This window comes from Daktulosphaira vitifoliae, unplaced genomic scaffold (assembly GCF_025091365.1).
Source record: "Daktulosphaira vitifoliae isolate Bord-2020 unplaced genomic scaffold, ASM2509136v1 Scaffold_2, whole genome shotgun sequence".
NCBI lineage: Eukaryota > Metazoa > Arthropoda > Insecta > Hemiptera > Phylloxeridae > Daktulosphaira > Daktulosphaira vitifoliae.
This window is the reverse complement of record NW_026099573.1, coordinates 12,129,831-12,150,457: the sequence shown is the minus strand read 5'-3', so window position 1 is coordinate 12,150,457 and position 20,627 is coordinate 12,129,831. Positions and strand designations below refer to the sequence as shown.

The 20,627-nt window shown below is 27.8% G+C and overlaps 1 protein-coding gene and 1 long non-coding RNA gene across 3 annotated transcripts in view; one reads left to right on the top strand and one right to left on the bottom strand.

Moving 5' to 3' along the window:
* The first annotated feature begins 4,397 nt into the window (after positions 1 to 4,397).
* Positions 4,398 to 18,671, top strand: LOC126898918 (cilia- and flagella-associated protein 57-like). The gene is made up of 16 exons (XM_050673308.1): positions 4,398 to 4,660; positions 6,253 to 6,523; positions 6,606 to 6,760; positions 11,324 to 11,575; positions 11,892 to 12,066; positions 12,595 to 13,005; positions 13,063 to 13,275; positions 13,344 to 13,520; positions 13,569 to 13,886; positions 14,776 to 14,960; positions 15,021 to 15,120; positions 15,428 to 15,609; positions 15,670 to 15,964; positions 17,820 to 18,035; positions 18,114 to 18,485; positions 18,548 to 18,671. Exons 1-16 carry the CDS (start codon positions 4,446 to 4,448, stop codon positions 18,614 to 18,616), a joined length of 3,606 nt encoding a protein of 1,201 aa, XP_050529265.1. The 5' UTR covers positions 4,398 to 4,445; the 3' UTR covers positions 18,617 to 18,671.
* Positions 16,053 to 20,627, bottom strand: part of LOC126898962 (uncharacterized) — a 180,102-nt gene continuing 175,527 nt past the window's right edge. For both annotated transcript variants that reach the window (XR_007702438.1, XR_007702437.1), the window contains exon 2: positions 16,053 to 17,183. This is a non-coding gene — a long non-coding RNA (uncharacterized LOC126898962). The remainder of the gene's footprint in view (positions 17,184 to 20,627) is intronic.

The window sequence follows — 20,627 nt, the reverse complement described above, 5'->3', positions numbered from 1 at the left end:
TATTTTAAATTTTAGTTTTTTTCTATACCTTAGAGATTATTTGTTTATTTAATTAAATTTATCATGGAACCATTAGCAACAGATCAGTTACATTACGTTTTATAAATAACTAGTAATAATAATAACATATACGTCTCACAAAAATTATACTTAGTTTAAGTTCATTTCCAAGTCTTTCCAAGCTTTAAAAATTGCAAAATATAATACTTAATAGAGTATTCTATCACCTCGATAAAAAAATGTTGCCCATATTTGCCCCATTTCCTATTAATAGCTTCTGACTGTGACGATGTATAGCAACTTTACGGGAAAAAAAATATAAATTGCTTAATTTTTTTTTAGAAGGTGGTTGGGTGGTCTAGTATAACTAATTATTTAAAATATTTTTAGGAAATGTACAGTACTTCTATAAGAGAACCAGGCGCAGATCCAAGGGGGGCCAAGGGGCTATAGCCCCCCCACCCACCAGGTTAAATGCTTCTATTAGATTTTTATCTTTAAATAAACAGAATAATCGTGGTCGTCCAGTAGTTGCATTTGAAAAGAGTAGTGAACGAAACAAACGGAAAAAAACTCAAGAACTGAGAAATAAGACGCCTGTTAATATGTTAAGTCATGCAACACAGATGAGCTTAAGGGCATCGGGACAAATTGAAGCAGCAAAATTACTGAAGGAAATAAATACATCCACTCCCACACGTGCAAGTAGATATAGAAAAGTATTTATGCAGTCACAAGCACCTAAAAAACTATCGGGTGATGATGCACTAGCTGTTATAGTAGATGATAAGCTATCTCGACATCAGTACAATATTATTAGGATGAGTGCCCTCGATAAATTTCCATCATAGAAAGTCGTACAAGAAAGTTAAAAACAATGTTATCCGAAACCAAAAGATATACAAGTAACTTCTACACACGCAGAAGTTTTTTTACAAGCATTACTTGATCACACAGTAAAAAGATTATTTTTAGTACAAAAGCCTGTTATTGACTTACTCCCAGAAAATGAATTGGATAAGTTTATTTTATATTCGAAATGGGGCTTTGTTGGTAGCTCTGAAGATAGTCCATATAAACAGGTTTTTTGTAGTCCTGGAGCCAGTGATTCGGCTGTATTTATTACAAAATTAGTTCCACTTCGCTTGGTAAATGGTTACCAAATTATATGGCAAAATCCACGTCCTGCATCAACTAGATATTATAGGCCTATAAAAATTGAATTTATAAAAGAATCTATGGAGACATCTATACCTAAGAAAGAAAAAGTTAAGAGTCAAATAAATAAGTTAATTAATAGTACTGGGTCTTTTGATAATAAATCATTTATTGTAACTCACAATTTGATTTTAGCAATGGTTGATGGAAAAATATGTAATGCACTAACAGATACGACATCAACACTTAAATGTTTCTTGTGTGGTGCAACATCGAAAGAGTTTAATTTAATTGATGAAATGGTTAAACGAGAGGTAAAACCTGATAATTTATCTTTTGGGATATCAGTTTTACATGGGTGGATTCGTTTTTTTCGAATATCTCCTCCATTTGTCTTTCAAATTACCACTCAAAAAATGGCAAGCTAGGAGAGATAGAAAAAAAATTGTTTCAGAAAACAAACTTAGAATCCAAAAAAAATTTAAAGAAAAATTACGATTACTTGTAGATAAACCCAAACCAGGATTTGGAAATTCTAATGATGGTAACACAGCTAGACGTTTTTTTCAAAATTCAGAAATTTCTGCTGAAATTACAAAATTAAACATAGAATTAATAAAAAATATACATATAGTAATGATAGTAGTAGCTAGTGGACTCGAAATAAAAATAATGAGTTTCGAGAATACATGTTTAAAACTGCAAAATAGTTTGTTGAGAAGTATCCGTGGTATAATATAACACCCACAATGCACAAGTTTTTATTCATGGGCCAGAGATAATTGAATCTGCTTTATTGCCAATATGACAGTTGACTGAAGAAGTCCAAGAAGGATGAAATAAAGATTTTAAGAGATATCGAGAGCATAACTCAAGGAAATGTTGTCATGAAAAAATTTATTTAGATATGTTAAATTTGTTTTTATTAAGTTCAGATCCAGTAATTTCAAGTAAAAAAAAACTGCCCAAGAAAAAAACACAATTAATGCCAATTGAAGCACTTGCATTTTTAAAATCACCAGATGTCTGAGTCTCTCTTCAATATGCCAAAGATAGTGATGATGATGATGATGATGATAACAATGATTACGATTACGATAATGATGAAAATGATGACGATAACCATAACTAATTTTAAAATTAAAACTTAAAATAATACATTTTTCTTTTATTAATAAATTGAATAGCTATTTCTGTAAAAATGTCTTTAAAATAAATAAATACCTTATGTTAATATTATGTAAATGACTTTTTATGTCTGATAGACAAAAATAAAAGTAATAATAATTTTAGGAATATATTTTTTGCTCTATGATTTAATGCCAACTTTTGAAGCTCGTTGGCCCGCTGTGCGTCGGTTCCATTAGAACCCGAAAGAAACAAGTCTCCAACATAAGATTCAATGAGTAGCTCCTGTTCTGTGGTTAACTTGTTAGTGGGGTAGTCTGCCAGGACCAGAGCCATTTTTTTATCATCGGTTATCACATTCCTGTAAGTCGATACCCAATGAGTTTTCTTACACGGAGGTTCTAGCCCCTTGTCCTCAGGTTTTTGAGCTTCGGTTCCCTTTTCTCCCTCCTGTGGTAGGTTTTTCTGTCCCTTCATGATTGCTCGGCTCCTCTTCAGCTTGCGCCTCTGACTGCCGCTCAGTTTCTCTGGTCTAAGTTTTAGACCCTCGATTTTGTCAGCTACTGCTCCCAGTTAATCTTGCGATCCCTGGTCTGCATTTGTTGACGTTACCGTCTCTTTGCTAGTAGACGGTTCACCAAGTGTCCCGTTGTTCGCATTAAGATCTTCAAGTTCGGCGATTCTTCTTCGAAGAGTCGAAGGGACACTGTTTGTCCCAAGTTCGTTATTTTGTGGTGCTTATATGTTTTTATCCATGTAGTTTCCACGAGTAGTCCAGAAATAAATATCACAACAGAGCTCGATACTGTGACAAGGTGTACTGTATACTCTATGGTGCGCCAGATGTCATAAAGGATCCCAATGGTCACTTTACCTTTCGACTAACTACCCTGTGACAAGTTAGTAACCCTTTCACTTGGTATGGCTTGGTTAGGGGGGGCCTATTCGCTGTTAGCAAACAGGTGTGCCCAGGCCTACCGGTCCCAACTAACCAAAGTCATGACCGGCTAAGAGCAGTGGTACGTGTTGCCACCCCTACTGAATTAACTAGGGTCTGTGGAGTTGTTAGGTCCATGATTCTTGTGGTTTCCCCTGCGGGTTCAATAAACATATAATAAATGATGCAACCAAGAGTCATTTTTGGAGATTATTTTTTAAAATTATTATTGAAAGTTGCAGAAATTCTTCATAAATTTTCTAGTTGAAAAATAGAACATTTTTTTGAAGTCTTACGATAAAAAGATGAACAATAAAATAATTGATTGAAATTAAAATTCTTCCCAAAAACAAAAACTCCACGCGCCACTAAAAATAATTATAATTAATTACCTGTTTTTTTGAATAATTCATTAAATTGTTAAAATATAAACTTTAAAATGTATATGTGAATACTCGGATTGCTTAATATTGAATGCCATGCATACTGCTATAGTGAAAGAATTTACATCTGTGCCTAGAGCCTTTCGAATAGTCGTTAAATGATATAATCTTATAAAGATGACTCAGATAAGTTATACAACATCTATTACATCTATACATCTATAACAACTAATAATATTGACACGGATTTTTTATACATTAATGTCTTGCAGATGTTTTTAATCCGACCCCTGATTTCAACTATTTATAAAACTTTACATTTAGTGGCATGAATTAAAAATATTTTTCTATTTAGGGCAAGTGAGACTTATTGTATAGGAGAGTCCCTTTAAATTGCATTTAATAATTCATATTTAAAAATATTCTATATTCATGTTATTTTAGTAACTAAGTATTAACTAAATTAGTTCGAAATTCAAAACAACTAGCTTTTAATTTAATTAGTTACTATCAAATAAATAATATTCGTCAGTAACATGTAAATTTAAGGTTTTTAATTTTTATTCATTAAAAGTTAAATTTGGATTTCTTATGTAATGATGAACGTTATTTACCGTTATGCACCTAATTTCCCTATAAATATCAAATGACATTTTTAGAAATAATATTTTATAAATTATGTTATTATAACATTTTTTATTTTCTTAGTTACATAAAATTGTTTAACATATAGTATTTAATACTTAAAAAAAATTACTTTTCACTAAAATTGTGTAAATTATATAATTAGGTAAATATATAAAATTTAATAGATAATTTCTGCGAAAGTAATTGATGTTATGACAGTATCTCAAGTACCAACTCTCAAACCAAAATTTTTTTTTGGTCTTACAACTGGCGTGACCGGCAATTGTATGTTCATTAACAAAAACGAAATTGTTTATCCAGCTGCTGGATTAATTATCGCACATAATTTTACTCAAAATTCTCAACGATTTTTACATTTATCAGAACCACAAAATACTATTACAGCAATGGATATATGTATAACCAAGTATTTAATTCAACATTTATAAAATTCAAAGTTTTTTTGATTATATTGTTATTTTTATTTAAATTCTAAATATATTTCTCAAATGTGATTTTAGTGTTTACGAAAATATATTTTAGGGGTTTAAAATTTTTTTTTTTGGCATTTCAACAAATATTTGTTTAAATACTATAGTACTATTTTATAACTATGGTATTTCATACTGCAGTGTAAAATGAAGAAGTGCAGTTCCATATGTTTAAATTCGATTTTAAAGTAATTTTACTTAATTATGAAGCTTTTCTTTTTTCAATATTATTGTTATTTTGACAAATAATAAAACTATATTTTATGAAACTATTAATATTTATATTTATAATGGCCATAAAGTTTGAAAAAAAATGTTGATATTTTTAATTATATATATATTTTTTATTTTACAGTTAATAAATACTTTTTATTATCATTTATTTTGGCTTATAAAAGTGTCAACTTAATTTTTTAAATAGAAACATATTTTTAACTATCTTATACAGTAGGAAATTATCTAATTATGAAATAAATGTGTTGATAATAATTTTCGGACCACTATTTCGGAAATTATTAAGATTTTTATATCTGGTTCAGAGAAAGAGTGCGACCGAGAAATGTCTTATGATACAATAGTCACACACTTTTTCCTCGGTCTATATTTTAAAATCGATTTAATTTTCGAAGTAATTTTTCAAAAACTGTTATCGATCTACCATTTTTTTATTAGATTATTTCTTATTTTCTAAGCTAGTTAAATATGTATGCTGATATTTAAAAGAATTAAGTTAATACCTTGTAAGTTATAAAGAATGTTGCTAAAAAATAATTAATAACTGATAAAGTAAAAATTTTATATAACTATAAAAGAAACCAAAATTTTTTTGTCTATATCGTATCTATTTTATAAGTAATTAAGTGGGTTATGAATCCTAATTTCATAAACAGATATATAGTCTTTATATATAAATTTCAAAATTTTTAAAAGGTGTAATTTTTTTTTGTGGGGGGGGAGTACATCTGTGCTTCTGCCCTATATTAACATATGTATGTGTCACATACGTCGAGAGGTGATGATGAGAAACTACGTTTATTTGAGAGAAAAGTTCTTAGAAAAATGCAACAATTATTTCCGTATTCAACAATACGGAATAGATACGGGAAATATGAACGAACGATCAACTATGCCAGCTTTACAAAAGAGAAGATGTGGTCCAATTCACCAGAGGGACAAGAATAGAATGGGGAAGTCTTGTATGACGGGCCAATGGTTTGTTGAAAGGAGCATTGACATATATGATGAGAGGAAAAAGATAAAGAAGAAGACCGCGGAAAAGATGGAAGGACAGTGTCAAAAATTATTAGAAGAAATTGAAGTGGACTGGTAGCAGGCATATGATAGAGAGAGATGGAAGGATATAGTTTTGGCCAAGAGCCTAAATGGCTCGTAAAAGCATTTAAAAATTTTTTTTTTGGTGGGGGAGGAGGTTTAATCTCCTAATTCTGTTTAAAGTAATGGTACTAATTTGATATATGTACGAATTTTTTTATTATATTATTTTATTTTATCTTCATGATTGTTTCAGAAACCTTTTAGCAGTGGCTGATAAAGGTGAACAGCCAACTGTATGTTTGTATGATTTAGAAACGTTTAAAAAGAAACGAGTAATGCCTACCCCTGCAGGTCTTGTCGGTAATTCATTCGTGCAAATCAAGTTTACCTGCGATGGTTCATATTTAGCAGTTTTGTCTGAAGGTCCTGATTATTTTATGTACTATTACGATTGGTTGCGTTCAAAAATTGAAAATGAAATGAAAGCAATTAATCCACCTGATATTGTTGGACCGGTTTTTGATGTAATTATTACTTTTGACATGATATTACTTTTAGTATATAAAATTTTGTTAGATATTTTATAATTTCACTGGATCAGATTAGATGGTACCAAATCCAGTCGATCCACGAATAATGTGTTTTGTGGGTAAAAGACTTTTTCGGTTAATGATGTTAGGTGATTTAACGTGGAAGCAGTATGGGTTTCAAAAAGCCGATAACTTTGAAATAACCACAGCATGCTGGTTGACAAAAAATACGTAAGAAACCAAAATTATACTTAAATAATTCATTGTTTAAACCCAGGCTTATTTCATAGACTTTGATAACTTTATTCTAGAAAATTTTTATAGAGCTATTTAGTCATATAATTTTTAAAATAATAATGACTCTTATATTAGTAGGAATTCTATCCTTTTAGTTCACTGGTTAAATAAATAAACAGAATAAATTATAGAAAAATCTTTATATAATTTTAATAATAATAATACTCTTTTAAGAATAGTAATTTGTAATTTATACGCACTAAAATGAGATAAAATCAATAACAGTACGGTAAATTTTAATAATTTGTAGTAATAATATACAAAATTTTCAAAATAATAATAATTGATACTTTTTACCGGTTACTATACAGGGTCATTTTTTATTATAACCCACTCAATTACTTGCAGAATATATATAATTTAAACATATTTTTTTTTTTGTTAAAAAAATCACTCTGTATATTGATAAAAAATTCAGTCAAAGTATAATAAATTTAAAATTGTTTCATAATAATAATAATAACAAAGTTTAAATAAAAATAAAATCTAAAAATTAAAAAACCACTATTAGGTCCGAAGTTATTTGTTTTTTAAGTTATTGTATTTATTGAAGTTGTGTTTTGCATTTCGTTTTTTTATTCATAAGTTTGTATGTTATTTTAATAAATATTATTTGTTTGATGTAGGTTTGAATTAAAGTTCATTTTTCTGAAGTAATATTAGGATTTTTTCTTAAAATCAACATCCTCATCCTATAAAGGGTGTTTGAAAATAAATAAATTTTCAAGTACGTCTTAGTTTATTGTGTTTGTTAAAAGATTTTTCAACCAGTTATGCTTAAATAATTTTAGAAGCACTTTAATTTTATTAATTTCTATGAGAATAGACTTTCGAAATATCTGAAATTTCGCTGTACACACATCGGATGTATAAAAGAGTATAAGCATCATGTTATAGCGTAATATGATGAACTACGTCACAACGTCAAATACCCCTTTTTTCAATATTTTATAAATGAGGCAACTTTCATCATGTATAAACATTGGATAAAAATCACTGTTAATAGATTTAATCACAGAATTTTAATTATATTTTCTATAATTGGAAAAAAAACAATGATATTAAACAATTTAATATGATGAAATTGACCCTTTCAAAATGCCTGAACGGTAGCTTCAATTATTTGCGTGGTTAGTATGGGAACCAATCTATTTTGTTATATATGTATTTCTAGTGGATTATTGATTAAAATATATTTTTTTTTTGTAATTCTAAGAATAACCTAAAAGAGATAAAAAATAAAAGTCGCCAGATCTAAAAGAATGAAGATAAAATATTAAGAAAAATTAATCATTTCGGAATTAAAGGTTTATTAAATCAACTCTCTATCTCCAGTTGTTCAATAACATTATGAACATGTAGTATTATAGAATTTGAGTAAAACTATTTAAATTCTTTTTAGCCTTGATGCATAGCTGGAAGGTATTGTTTTTACATTGTAGTATTTTTTTAGTAGTCTCTGGCTCCTGTTGGACTAATTTAGCTCAACGATACGTTAAAATATCACAAAACGTATCTATTTTAGTTTTATTATATATATATATATACATATAAATATTAGGATTGGGTTTGACCAACTTTAAAAAATCGAATGGAAGAACGCCATATTTTGTTCTATGTAGTAAATAAAAATTGTTCGTAAAATTTAAATATTCTAGGTCAAATTTTGGGTCGAACTATATTTAGTTATCAATTAATAAAATATCCTTACCTCGCTTATTCTTATTCTTGTTTATTATGCGAATTTTTAAGAAGTAAAGCATGCAAATAAATATTCGCACTTACCTTTATTTCCTTTTGTAGTTGACTGAGTTAATTTTATGGTATTTTCTTGCTGCAGTGTTAACAATCGTTTATAAAGTATTGCGTTTATTTCAATTAATTAGACTTTGTGTGTATATTAGATTTGGAAAATATTCTCTAGAATGAGACCTACGTCTATTATGATTTGTTACCTTTTTATATTTAATATAAAGTTTAAGTGTTTAAGTGTTGTAAAAATGCTGCCGAACGATAAAGTTAATGGCAGAACTTAACACCCGGCTTACTAAAAATGAAAAAAAAAGCAGTATGTATTGAAAGTATGTTCTTAAGTAACAATTTTTTCGAAAATCAAAGTAAAAATGCAATTTTTGTTATTTTAGGTGGTAGAGCAATATAATAATAATTACCCTAGTCATAGAAAAGATATTCTAACAAGAGATGCTCAAAATAATATTATATTTTACTAATGTTTACAGTTAAAAATAAACCTTTATTTAACTAAAAAAAAGGTTATTATTCAAATAATGGTTGATAAAACCTTATTAAAATTAAAAAATATATGAAGTTTGAAATAAATCTTATAAATTATTTATAGTGAAATAACTTTTGGTTTTTTACAAAAATTATCATTTAATTTTTTTAATTTTCGAACTATATCGCAATGATATTTTGAAGGTATTCTTGCCTTTTTCCAAAGTAACAAGATTTCATCAGTAACAAGAGCAGAATTATCATTGAAATATAACAAAGCAAATTCACGGTGATGAGATCACCGATTTTCATAAAATTTATTTAGATCTTATCTATATTGAATACAGAATCAGATGTATTTGGAATTTTTTGCTAATGCCTGCCCTAAGTCGAAAAAATTGACTTAGAGAATTTTTAATCAGCTTAAATAGAGTAATTTTTCTTCAGGTGTGAACTTGTACTATGGTATAGTCGACAATACGTAATTCTATAACACGTACAGACTCGGGATCGAATCTCCTCGATTGATGACATTTTTTGCATTTTTTCACTGTTTTCTCTTTGAATTATTAATTTTATGTAATATTTGTTAATTATTTTTTTACAAACAAATTAAGATACTAAAATTTCACTAGATATCCTCTGTTACCAGGTAGTTCAGTGGGAAAGTTCTCGTCATGATGGTGAGGTAAATTAAGTTCAAATCCCAACCACTGAAAAATTTTGTTTCAGTTTTCACAATTTTTTTTTAATATTTTTTTTAACGTAGCTTTTGAAAATAATTTATTTAAAAATTATTTTGAGTAACAAATTGAAAACTACTTAGAAAAACATGCATATAGTGAAATAATTTTTGGTTTTTTACAAAAATTTAATTATTTTTTTAATTTAAACTATAATTTTGTTGCATTTTAAATATTTAGAGAGATATTGGCAAAAAATGAAAATAATTGTTTTTTTGAAAAAAAAATTTTTATAGTATTTTTTAATTTTTATGCTTCGCGGTCGATTATACGTAAGTATATGTAAAAATCTTTTATTTAGCTAATATGTTATCCTACAAAACTGATTCTATAGTTTGTTCTGTTATCTTAATATTTTAAATAATAGACGCAAAGTACTAAAATTATATTCGTTTTCGACATGTTTCAACCCCTTTGAGGCACTTGAAGGAGTTGACCTAGAAAACTCAAATTTTATGAATAATTTTTATTTACTACATAGAACAAAATGTGAGGTTCTGCCATTCGATTTCTTAAAGTTGGTAAAATAAGGACCACCCTAATATATATTATATTATATTAGCTTCAATGCGAAGCTGAGAAGGTATTAATTTTACTATGACGTGTTTTTTTTTTTTGTCAGTTACCACTTTTTCTCAGCTCTCACCGAACCAATTTCTTCCAACGATACGTCAAAAGATCACAAATCATATCTAGTCCCAGAAAATACCCTCAAAAATTGAAAAAATTTCCGTCGTTCTCCGTAAATGAGGGAAGTCTCCAAAAAAATTATAAATTTAAAAATCGAAATTTTTAAAATTTTTTTTACTAAAACTGCCATAACTTTATTCAAAATGAGCAAATCAATACATTTTTGTTTTTAGCTTCGTTTTAATCAAAATTAATAAAATAAAATAAACGCTAGGTTAATTGATTGATAAAATAATTTCATGCAGCCAGATGAAACAGGTCCAACTGTAGAAGAACAAATTGAAAAGGTAATAAAAGAAAAAGCTGAAATGTGTGGCGTTTGTTTTATTTTATATTTCAAATAAAATAATTTATAAACTTAAGATTTTTATTTTTCAGTAGAGTAGTGATTGAACTTACTTGAATTTGTCTAATATTGTGTCACTTTTAGGCTGAAAATTTAGGCCCAAGTTATGGCAATAAATTTATTTTTTTTTTATTATAAACTTTCACAAAAAAAGTAGGTTGAATATGATTACTTTTAACATATTAAAAATCAATAATAATTTGAAAACAATTATAAAAGTTATAAAATATATAATTAAAAGAATATATATTATAATTTTGAATCTAAGATTTACTAATCTGGATATAATTAAGGAAATAGAAGTTGATGTTGCTTTTGTAATTATCCACAAATTTCTTAGAATACTCTCTACAGATTTGCTTCGAAGCGTTTTTTATGATAGTGATTTTAATCACTGTCAGATTAAATCTATACTGGACCCAACTATACCTCGTCCCCACTGTGCTGGGTTTTGTTTACTTACATACTAAGTATTCTCTTTAGAGTTTTGGCCGGTACGGTAGACGGAAGATTAATATTAATCGATGATGGTGATCTAAAAGCTATTTATACCGTTCAGAATCTCATTGATCTGGATCCCACTATCAAGTTAAAAAATCCTGCAGATGTAATGTCAATTTTGCCTAAAGATGAAAAAAAAGTGGACATAAAGTGTTGTATTTCCTTTGATAAAGGAATTTTGTTTATGGTCGGCAACTTCGAAGTGTATTATTACGAATTAAAAATTGATGGAAGGTATGTTTTTATTTTATTTATTTTGTATTTTTCTTATGAGTGAAATAAATTTTAACTTTGATAAAGTATTAAAAAAATTACAAAACAATCTATATCTGCACATATGGTGTTTAGGGGTGTATATATGATAAAGGAGGATAAATTATGATCTATTTAAAAACAATAATTCTTAAAATAGTTGTATTAAAATAAGTTTTTATATGTTTTTTTAATAATTGATTTATTTTTTCGAAATATTTTTTATATTTCCCCGTTGTTCATTTCTATCTGGGGGAGACAAAATTATGAGATATTGATCAATAATATTTTCAAATAGGTACAAAAAACGCCATGTATTAACTTTAATAGATAATAATGAATTAGGACAAAAGGACTCCTTGAACGTTATTGAAACTATATGTCTGAACATAGAAAATGACACTGTAGCGTGTATCACTAAGCTTTCCCAAATATATTGGGTAAAATTTATTGGAAAAGAGGACATGATATTGGTAAGTTGTAATTAGACGTGATACTATTTTTTTCGTTGGTGTGGATAATAATCGAGTATTTAATAACCTCCTTATTTTTCCTCGCCTTACTCCCAACTACTTCGGGTCGACCAAGTATTTATTTACCAATTTAATATAATCTGTTTTATTTTTGTATAACAATCTTTGTAACAATTTTTCGAATTTAATTTTTTTTTTACGGAATATTGTTGGACTAAAAAATTTTAATAGATTCGTGAAATCAGAAAAATCTCAGAGTAACCCTATTATTCATAATAATCGTGTTGTCACTGAACGTGTTGATTGTTTAATTAGTTAAGAAACTCATATTTTTTTTTCTACAATACTATGAATTTTACTTATATGTAGTTACATAGTACAATATTCCTGCCTTAGCTTTAATTACTAATTAACAAAAACTTATTAACAAAATATGATAATGAAAAATATTATTTGGATATTTAAATAGAATTTATCGGTTTAAAAATATATAAAAATTTAATCCTTAAATAATAAAATAATTTGTAGAAGTTCTTGCCATTAGGAGTGAGACTCCATCATGGTTGTATATCTAATCTATCTGTATGCAAATGGAAACCATTTTTTATGACTTGTGGAAAAGAAGACCGCACTATTAAAATGTGGAATTATTTAGAATGTACATTGATATTCACTGAATTATTTGATGAAGATGTTCTGAGTTTATCTTTACATCCTACTGGTTTGTACTGTGTAACGTCATTTCGGAGCAAGGTGGTTTTTCAACTAGTTCGTCCCAAAAGTTTAAATATTTGGCGAAAATTTCCAGTGAGAGATTGTCCCATTGTGCAGTTTAGCTCATCAGGCCACATGTTCAGTATTATCAACAACTTAAAAGTGGAAATTTATTGTTCTGTGACTTTTGAAAAACGTTTTGAATGCATAGGGCATACAGATATTGTAAATTGTTTCTGGTCTAATTACTTATAGTTATTTCCCAATCATGAACTATTTTAGATTACTTGTATGAACTGGTCTGCACATGACTGGAAGTTGTATACTTGTGGCTCCGATGGGGCAATTTATCACTTCAACTTATATACAGGGGAAATGGTCTTAAATGTGTTACAAATTGATCAAAAATTCAAAGAACTAACTGTATCAAGTGATAGTAAACAAATATTTCCTACTGCTTCAGATGGCAGGATTCGGGAAATATATAACAACACTGTTAATAAAACTTTATAATTAATAAATGAAAAAAATGACTTAATAGTGAACGTAATAATTTATTGTAGATAATAAGAAATAAAGAAATGGATTCCTTTCAACTTTCCGGAGCAGTAGTGTTGTCAAGATCAGATTCAATGCTCTTCTATGCTCAAAAAAATGGTGTTATTTTATCTTTATTATTGCCATTAAGAAGTACACTAATGTATAAGGAATTTCAGGCACATAATTCGATAATAACTAAGGTAAAATCATATAAGTATGCTTTCAGTTGATATATTTTAAGTTTTCAGATTAAACTATCAATTGACGACTCAGTTCTTCTTTCAACATCGATCGATGGAAGTATATGTATTTGGGATATAGTTGATGCTCAGGGTATGATGGCATCTATGAATGATGATTTTGCTTACTCAGAAGAGTTATTAATGTCATCCTCAACTATGAAAGAAAAGATAAATTATATTGAACACCTTAAAACAAAAGAACAAGAATTAAAAAGACAAAGAGAGTATACAATATCAGAATTACAGAAAACTAAAAATAAACGTGTTTTAGAATTGCAAGAAACTCATTCTAAACGATTAGAACAGTTAGAGAGCCTCAAAAATGTAAAAATAAACATTTATTTAATGAAAATACCCTGTAAAGAATATTTTAGAAACGTTTAGTCTTTTTCATTAGTCATGCAATATCATTTTAGAAATTTAATATTTCTATAAATATGAAAATTAAGAGCATAAAATATTTTTTTTTTTTGGAAAAAATAAAGAAAAATAAAAAAAATAAAGTTTTCTAGATATAAATTTATAAATTACGTTTTCTAGTATAAAAATATTTTCTAAAATTAATTTTTTTTTATTGTAATATTTTTATTTAATCGCTCTATAAATAATATCTAAATTCATTCTTATCTATAGAAATATGCGGTAGTCTTTACCCTTGATCCATTGAATATTCCAATTTTTAATAACTAAAATATTTAAAGTGAATATTTAGATTAAACAAAATTGTCTCAAAGATTATTCTCCTATGTAAGATTAGTCAATTAAGTTAAAAAATTTTTATTTATTTTTCAATGATTATAATTTAAATTACTCTAATGAATAATAACATATGACTAATATTTTAAAGTATTGCATATTAGTACCTATTAAGAATATATTGTATAATCCATATTTTAAGTCGTTTTAAATGTAATTTTATAATTTATAAGGTTACACTTATAACAGCTAACCTACAAAAAATGTCTTTGTATTGCCAATTGTTATAAAATTTGATTTTTTGTTCTAATTTTTCGAGTTTTCTCCCTAAAATTCTATTAATTTTCAGTCATCATGATATCTAGTAATAATTACAAAATTCTTTCTTTATTAAAGTTATAGAATTCTACATAGTTTACATTAATTTTTATTTTAATGCGATTTTAGTCATTTAATAGATAAAATAGATTTTGATACCAGTTTTAAATTCTAGTTCAAATAATATAATTTTATACAGAAGAGAAATCTTCGATTTGATACTCAAAAAGGAAGTCTTGAAGATGAAATTAACAAAGTTAAAGAATTCAACGATAAAGAAATTAAATCATTAGATGTAAAATATAATGATGCATTAATGGTGGAATACGAAAAATATGCAAAATTAGAGGAAAAAACGTTTAGAGTACATGAGGAAATTGAAAGGTTTTTATATTAACTACTTAAATAAAAATATTTATATTATATTATTCTTTATATTGGTAGGAAAATAAAAGAGTTGACGGCCATAGAAACTGCAAAATTACAAGAAATAAAAGATCAATTCGATCGAAATGTGGCAGAAAAAGAGAAAGTTGTTTTACAAGTTAGAAATTTAATGATAATAATGTATAATGATTAAATATTTTTTGGGATGTTTTGATGATTGTTTTAAATGTAGTTCAGACTAAAAATACCCATAGGATTAAATTTCAGTAGTAGAAAACTCAATAGATATGTAAAAGTTATTACCCCTAATGGATGTAAATAGTTAAAAAATATGAGGGTGCTGAATATAATTTTCCCATACTTTTATATAAACATAAATGTAATTTTTCAAAATTATTATAAAATTAACAAATCAATTAAAAAAAATTGTGTATAATAATGTAAACAATATGTACATTTTTTAGGTAAAAGAAGATTATGCAAAAGAAAAACAGGAAATTTATTTAAAAATTGATGCAATTGAAGACAACCACGAAAGAAATAATTTAGAAAGAGATATAACTTCGATTGCTAAATTGAAGCAACTAAAGAAAATTAATACAAATCTTAACAAAGATCTCGCTATCTACATACAAAAATCTAAAGTGTAAAAAATATATAACTGTTAACATTAAATTATAAAAAAATTAATTTTTTCAATTTTTAGTTCAATTAAAAAAGCCGAAGATTACTCTAAATTAGTTACTAAGTATATTGAAGATATTGAAAAAACAAAAGCTAAACATAAAGTTGAAGAAGAGCTAATAAATGTGTATCAGGATCAATTAAAAATTCAAAAAGACATGATAGATAAGATAGATGCTGCAATATCAGATGGGAAATTAAAGCAAAGTCGTGTAGTAAAAGAGATTATGATATTAAAAATCAGTCAAAATGAACAAATACTTATGATTGAACCCCTGAAGTCTTTGATGAAAGAAAGAAACGAAGCTTTTGAAGGGGCGAGTAAAATATATTATTCATTGCTTGTAAAATTTAATTAAATATTATTTAACACATTTGATATATTTTAGCTTCGATGCGAAGCGGAGAAGGTATTAATTTTACTATGATGTGTTTTTTTTTTTTTTATGTCTGTTGCCACTTTTTCTCAGCTCTCACTGGACCGATTTCTTTCAAAAATACGTCAAAAGATCAAAAATCGTATCTAGTTGAAGACATTACCCTTAAAAATTGAAAAAAATTCCCTCGTTCCCCGCAAATGGGGGAAATATCCAAAAAAATTACAAATTTAAAAATCGCTAATTTTCGAAATTTTTTCACTTTTTTTTCTTAAAACTTCCATAACTTTTTGAAAAATCAACAAATCAACATAATTTTTTTTTATACTAAAACCTTAGATATTTACCTTTCATTTGATATCATTTTTTTGAAAATCTATCACTTAACCTGCTCATTGGGGGGGATTTAAAATGGCAACTTTTTTACAAAAATTAATTTTTTCAACTTAATTTTTGAAAATGTTCCGGAAAGACTGCGTCCTTTAAACATATATCAAATTAAAGCTTATTTTATGTACTACAAAATGAAAAAAAAAAATTTGTCCCGACACTTTTTTTTCTACATTTAAACGGCTGCCGTAGTTAAAAAAACACTATTTTTGTGTTAAAATTTTCGATTTTCGATTTTAAATTTTCAACTTAAAAATGCTATAACTTTTTGAAAAATGTATATATCAGCACAAATTTTTTTTTTCTAAATACATTATAAGTACATCTTTCATTTGACATACTTTTTATTAAAATTGGACAATTTCCCCTTATATAGGGGGCGTTCAAAACTTAAAATATTGTAAAAAACATAGATCTTTTTCAACTGAACTTTTGAAAATGTTCCGGAAATACTGCGTCCTTTAAACATATATCAAATCAAAGGTTATGTTATATACTATCAAATGAAAAAAAAAAATTTGTCCCGACATCTTATCTTCTATGTGCAAATGGCTGTCGAAAATTTAAAAAAAAATGTAATGTTTGCGATAAAAATTACATTTTATCGGGATGTTTTTTGTACTTAAAACTGCCATAACTTTTTCAAAAATGAACAAATAAAAATAATATTTTTTTGTATTGAAACCTTAGATATTTCCCTTTCATTTGATATAATTTTTTTTGAAAATCTAACACTTATTCTGCTCACTGGGAGGATTTAAAATAGTAACTTTTTTACAAAAAATAACTTTTTCAACTTAATTTTTGAAAATGTTCCGGAAATACTGCGTCCTTTAAACATATATAAAATTAAAGCTTATTTTATGTACTACAAAATGAAAAAAAAAAATTTGTCCCGACGATCTATCTTCTATACGCAAATGGCTACCATATTGAAAAATATACTATTTTTGTATGATAATTATGGGTTTTGTATTTTATTTTAATAGAAGTTGATGTTGCTTTTGCAATTATCCATCAATTTTTTAAAATTAAACACTATCTACAGATTTGCATCGAAGCGTTTCTTATGATAGTGATTTTAATCACTGTCAGATTAAATCTATACTGGACCCTACTATGCAATGTCTCCACTATGCCGCGACCCCACTGTGCTACCGTTTTTTTTCTAATAATGCCCTTTTTCGTTTTACTTATTTTCAATTTTGATAATGATATTTTTCAATAATTATAGAGGTTGGATTAATATCATCTGACTGCAATTCAACTGGTATATTCTAGAAAGAGAGTTGAGTGCAATACATTTTATATGACCTGCATATTTTGATATTAATTTTTTTTAAATATAAAATTGTTTTGACTATAAAATATTTTGAAAACATTTTTTATATATTTTATTTATCAGGTAACTCATGAATTAGATGATAGATCACGAGCTAAATCGCGCACAGAATTTGCACTAAGAAATCAAAGAGATTCAATTAAACAAGCCACTAGAAATGTAAAGATAAAGGAAAGTATGGTTAGAAAAGTTTATGCATTCCTTAGAAATATAAGAATAGATATTCATTATGTATATGAGTGTTCCGATAATCAAGTTAAGCTGAAAGAGTCTGTTAAGGTAATAGTTCTCAAGATAAATCTCTCAAGATAAAAGTAAAATTGTGTTATATTTGTTATGTTTTTGTGGTGGTCATAGAATCTTTTCCACAAGTACCATAGAGTTCAAGCAAACGAAGGATCTCTTGTAAAAGAAGGTGCTTTTGCAGAGATGTTAAGACAGAGACAATTTTTAGAGCGCTCTCTTCATAGTTTAAGAAATCGGATCTCAGTATGTGATCAAAAAATTAATACAGATAAAAAAATTGTGGAGGACAATGTCACTCTTTTAGAGACAGTTAATAAGTTAAGAGAAGATCTTGTTGTAAATCAATCGAAGTATAATACTCTTAATCGTATAATAGGATCAGGTGATAATAAATTATTGACACCTAAACAAGCAAAACATTTATTAGAAAAAGTCAATAAAAATGTCGATGAAATGCGTGAAAATTATATAGATCAAATTAAAGTAAGTCTAAATCTTAAGTTAGTATCTATTTATTGAGAAATTAAATTATTAATTTTTTTTAGAAGCTCCAGTCAAAAGTTAAGTATCTACAACTTGAATTGATTCAAATAAAATCCGAAAAAAATTTGTAGCTAAAAATTGGATACTAATTGTTCTCGTGTATTTTATTAATGTGCGCTAAAGTTTTTTTTTATTAATAATTTATTTATAATCATATTAGAAATTGTTAATATTTAATACTTGTAAAAAAATGTATGTGATAGATTCACATAATGTATATTTTTAAGATGACTCTTAATTCGAATGACTGATGAGATCTAAATAAATGAAATAAAATCTAAACAAGTATAAATATAGGATTAGAATATTACTACATTAAAAACTCAAAATTTTTAATAACATAATTAATAAAATAATAAAACTCACTTTTTATTAACCAAAAAAAAAATCTATCCTTTAAATGAACTATTAAATGTAAAAAAATGTAGCATCTTAAAATCTTTTTTTTTTTTTTTTTAAGAACGTTTATTAGAAAATTTACAATCTATACAGCTATATGTACAATAAGTAAATATGTGAATAGGAATAAAATAGACAATTATATGGCGGTGAGGAGGAAGCTCACATTAGAGCCACCTGTGTATTATTAATTTTAAGTGGGTTCAATAATATTGAGAAGGTCTCTTGACCAGTTGCGTTTGAAGCGTCTGTTTGGATTGCCCGGAAGAATTGTTGAATGTAGCTGAGTAACAAGACGGTTTGAATGGGATTGCATTTTGGAATGTAGTATTTTGTAATATATGTGTGCAGTTTTTTAACTGTAGCTATTTTGAGGTCTTCGTGGAGGGAGTTGTTGGTGACATATCATGGTGCTTTGGTTATCATACGGAGACAAATAGACTGGAACGCCTGTATTGTCCTTATGTTAGACGGCTTTGCAACACCCCAGAGCGCGATACCGTATGACCATATTGGTTGGAGGAGGGATTTGTAAAGAAGTAGACGATAGGATATGTGCTGGTTGTGTTGAATGAGCGGTCTTATTAGATGAAGACGAGTATTTAGCTGTTTCCGTTTACTTTTAAGATGAGGACCCCATGTGAGCGTTCTGTCGAATAGCAATCCCAGGTATTTCGCTTCCCTTGCTTGTGGAATAATAGTGTTGTTGAGAATTATGTTAGGACAGACATTTTGAAGAAAGGTGAAGGTGATGTGGGTAGATTTTAGTTCGTTAATTTTTATTTTCCAGGTGTCACACCACTTGGATAATATGTTGAGGTGAGATTGTAAAAATGTGCTACAGTTATGCGGATCTTGATCGGCAGCTAGTATTGCAGTGTCATCTGCGTATGTTCCGATGAGTGTGTTTGCGGTATGTGGAATGTCAGCTGTGTAGATGATGTATAAGAAAGGAGCAATGTCGCTACCTTGGGGGACTCCGGCTTGAATATTATGATAATCGGATAGTGTGGAATTAAGTTTGACTCTAAAAAACCTATTTTCAAGGTATGATTTGAGTAGTAGAAAGTATGGTGCAGGAAATATTTTTTTTAATTTATATAGTAAGCCGGTGTGCCAGACCGTGTCAAATGCTTGCGCGACGTCGAGGAATACGGCAGAGCAGTATTTTTTGGATTCGAGAGATGTAGCAATAGTATCTACGACTCTGTGGAGTTGATGGAATGTGGCATGTTATGGTCGGAAACCAAACTGAAATTCAGGTATGGTATTTTTCTCTTGCGCTAATGGGAGAGTCTGCTAAGGAGAAGCTTTACGAGGATTTTACCGAGAACTGGTAAAAGACTAATTGGTCTATATGACGTCGACATATCTGGGGGTTTTTCAGGTTTTAAGATGGAGATAATAATTGCTGTTTTCCATGTAGGGGGGAAATAAGAAAGGCGAAAGATCGCGTTGTAAATATATGTAAGCAGTATGATTGTTTTGGGCGGTAGATTTTTTATTATTTTGTTACTAATAAGATCGTGTCCAGGTGACTTGTTGGTCTTGAGTTTTTTGATGATTGATGACACTTCTTTGGGAGTGGTGGGTTTTGCTGGAAGGGCCATGGGTAGTGGAGACGTGTTAAATCAGTTTACTAGATCTAAGTGTGTGGTGTCCGGGAGGATTAAGTGTGGCTTG

Bases quoted from the DNA above. Each gene is read 5' to 3' on its own strand.
- LOC126898918 (XM_050673308.1), top strand. From the start codon at position 4,446: ATGACAGTATCTCAAGTACCAACTCTCAAACCAAAATTTTTTTTTGGT. The intron at 14,961-15,020 runs GTTTTTATATTA...TTATATTGGTAG, and splicing joins GTACATGAGGAAATTGAAAG to GAAAATAAAAGAGTTGACGG. The intron at 15,610-15,669 runs GTAAAAAATATA...TTCAATTTTTAG, and splicing joins TACATACAAAAATCTAAAGT to TTCAATTAAAAAAGCCGAAG.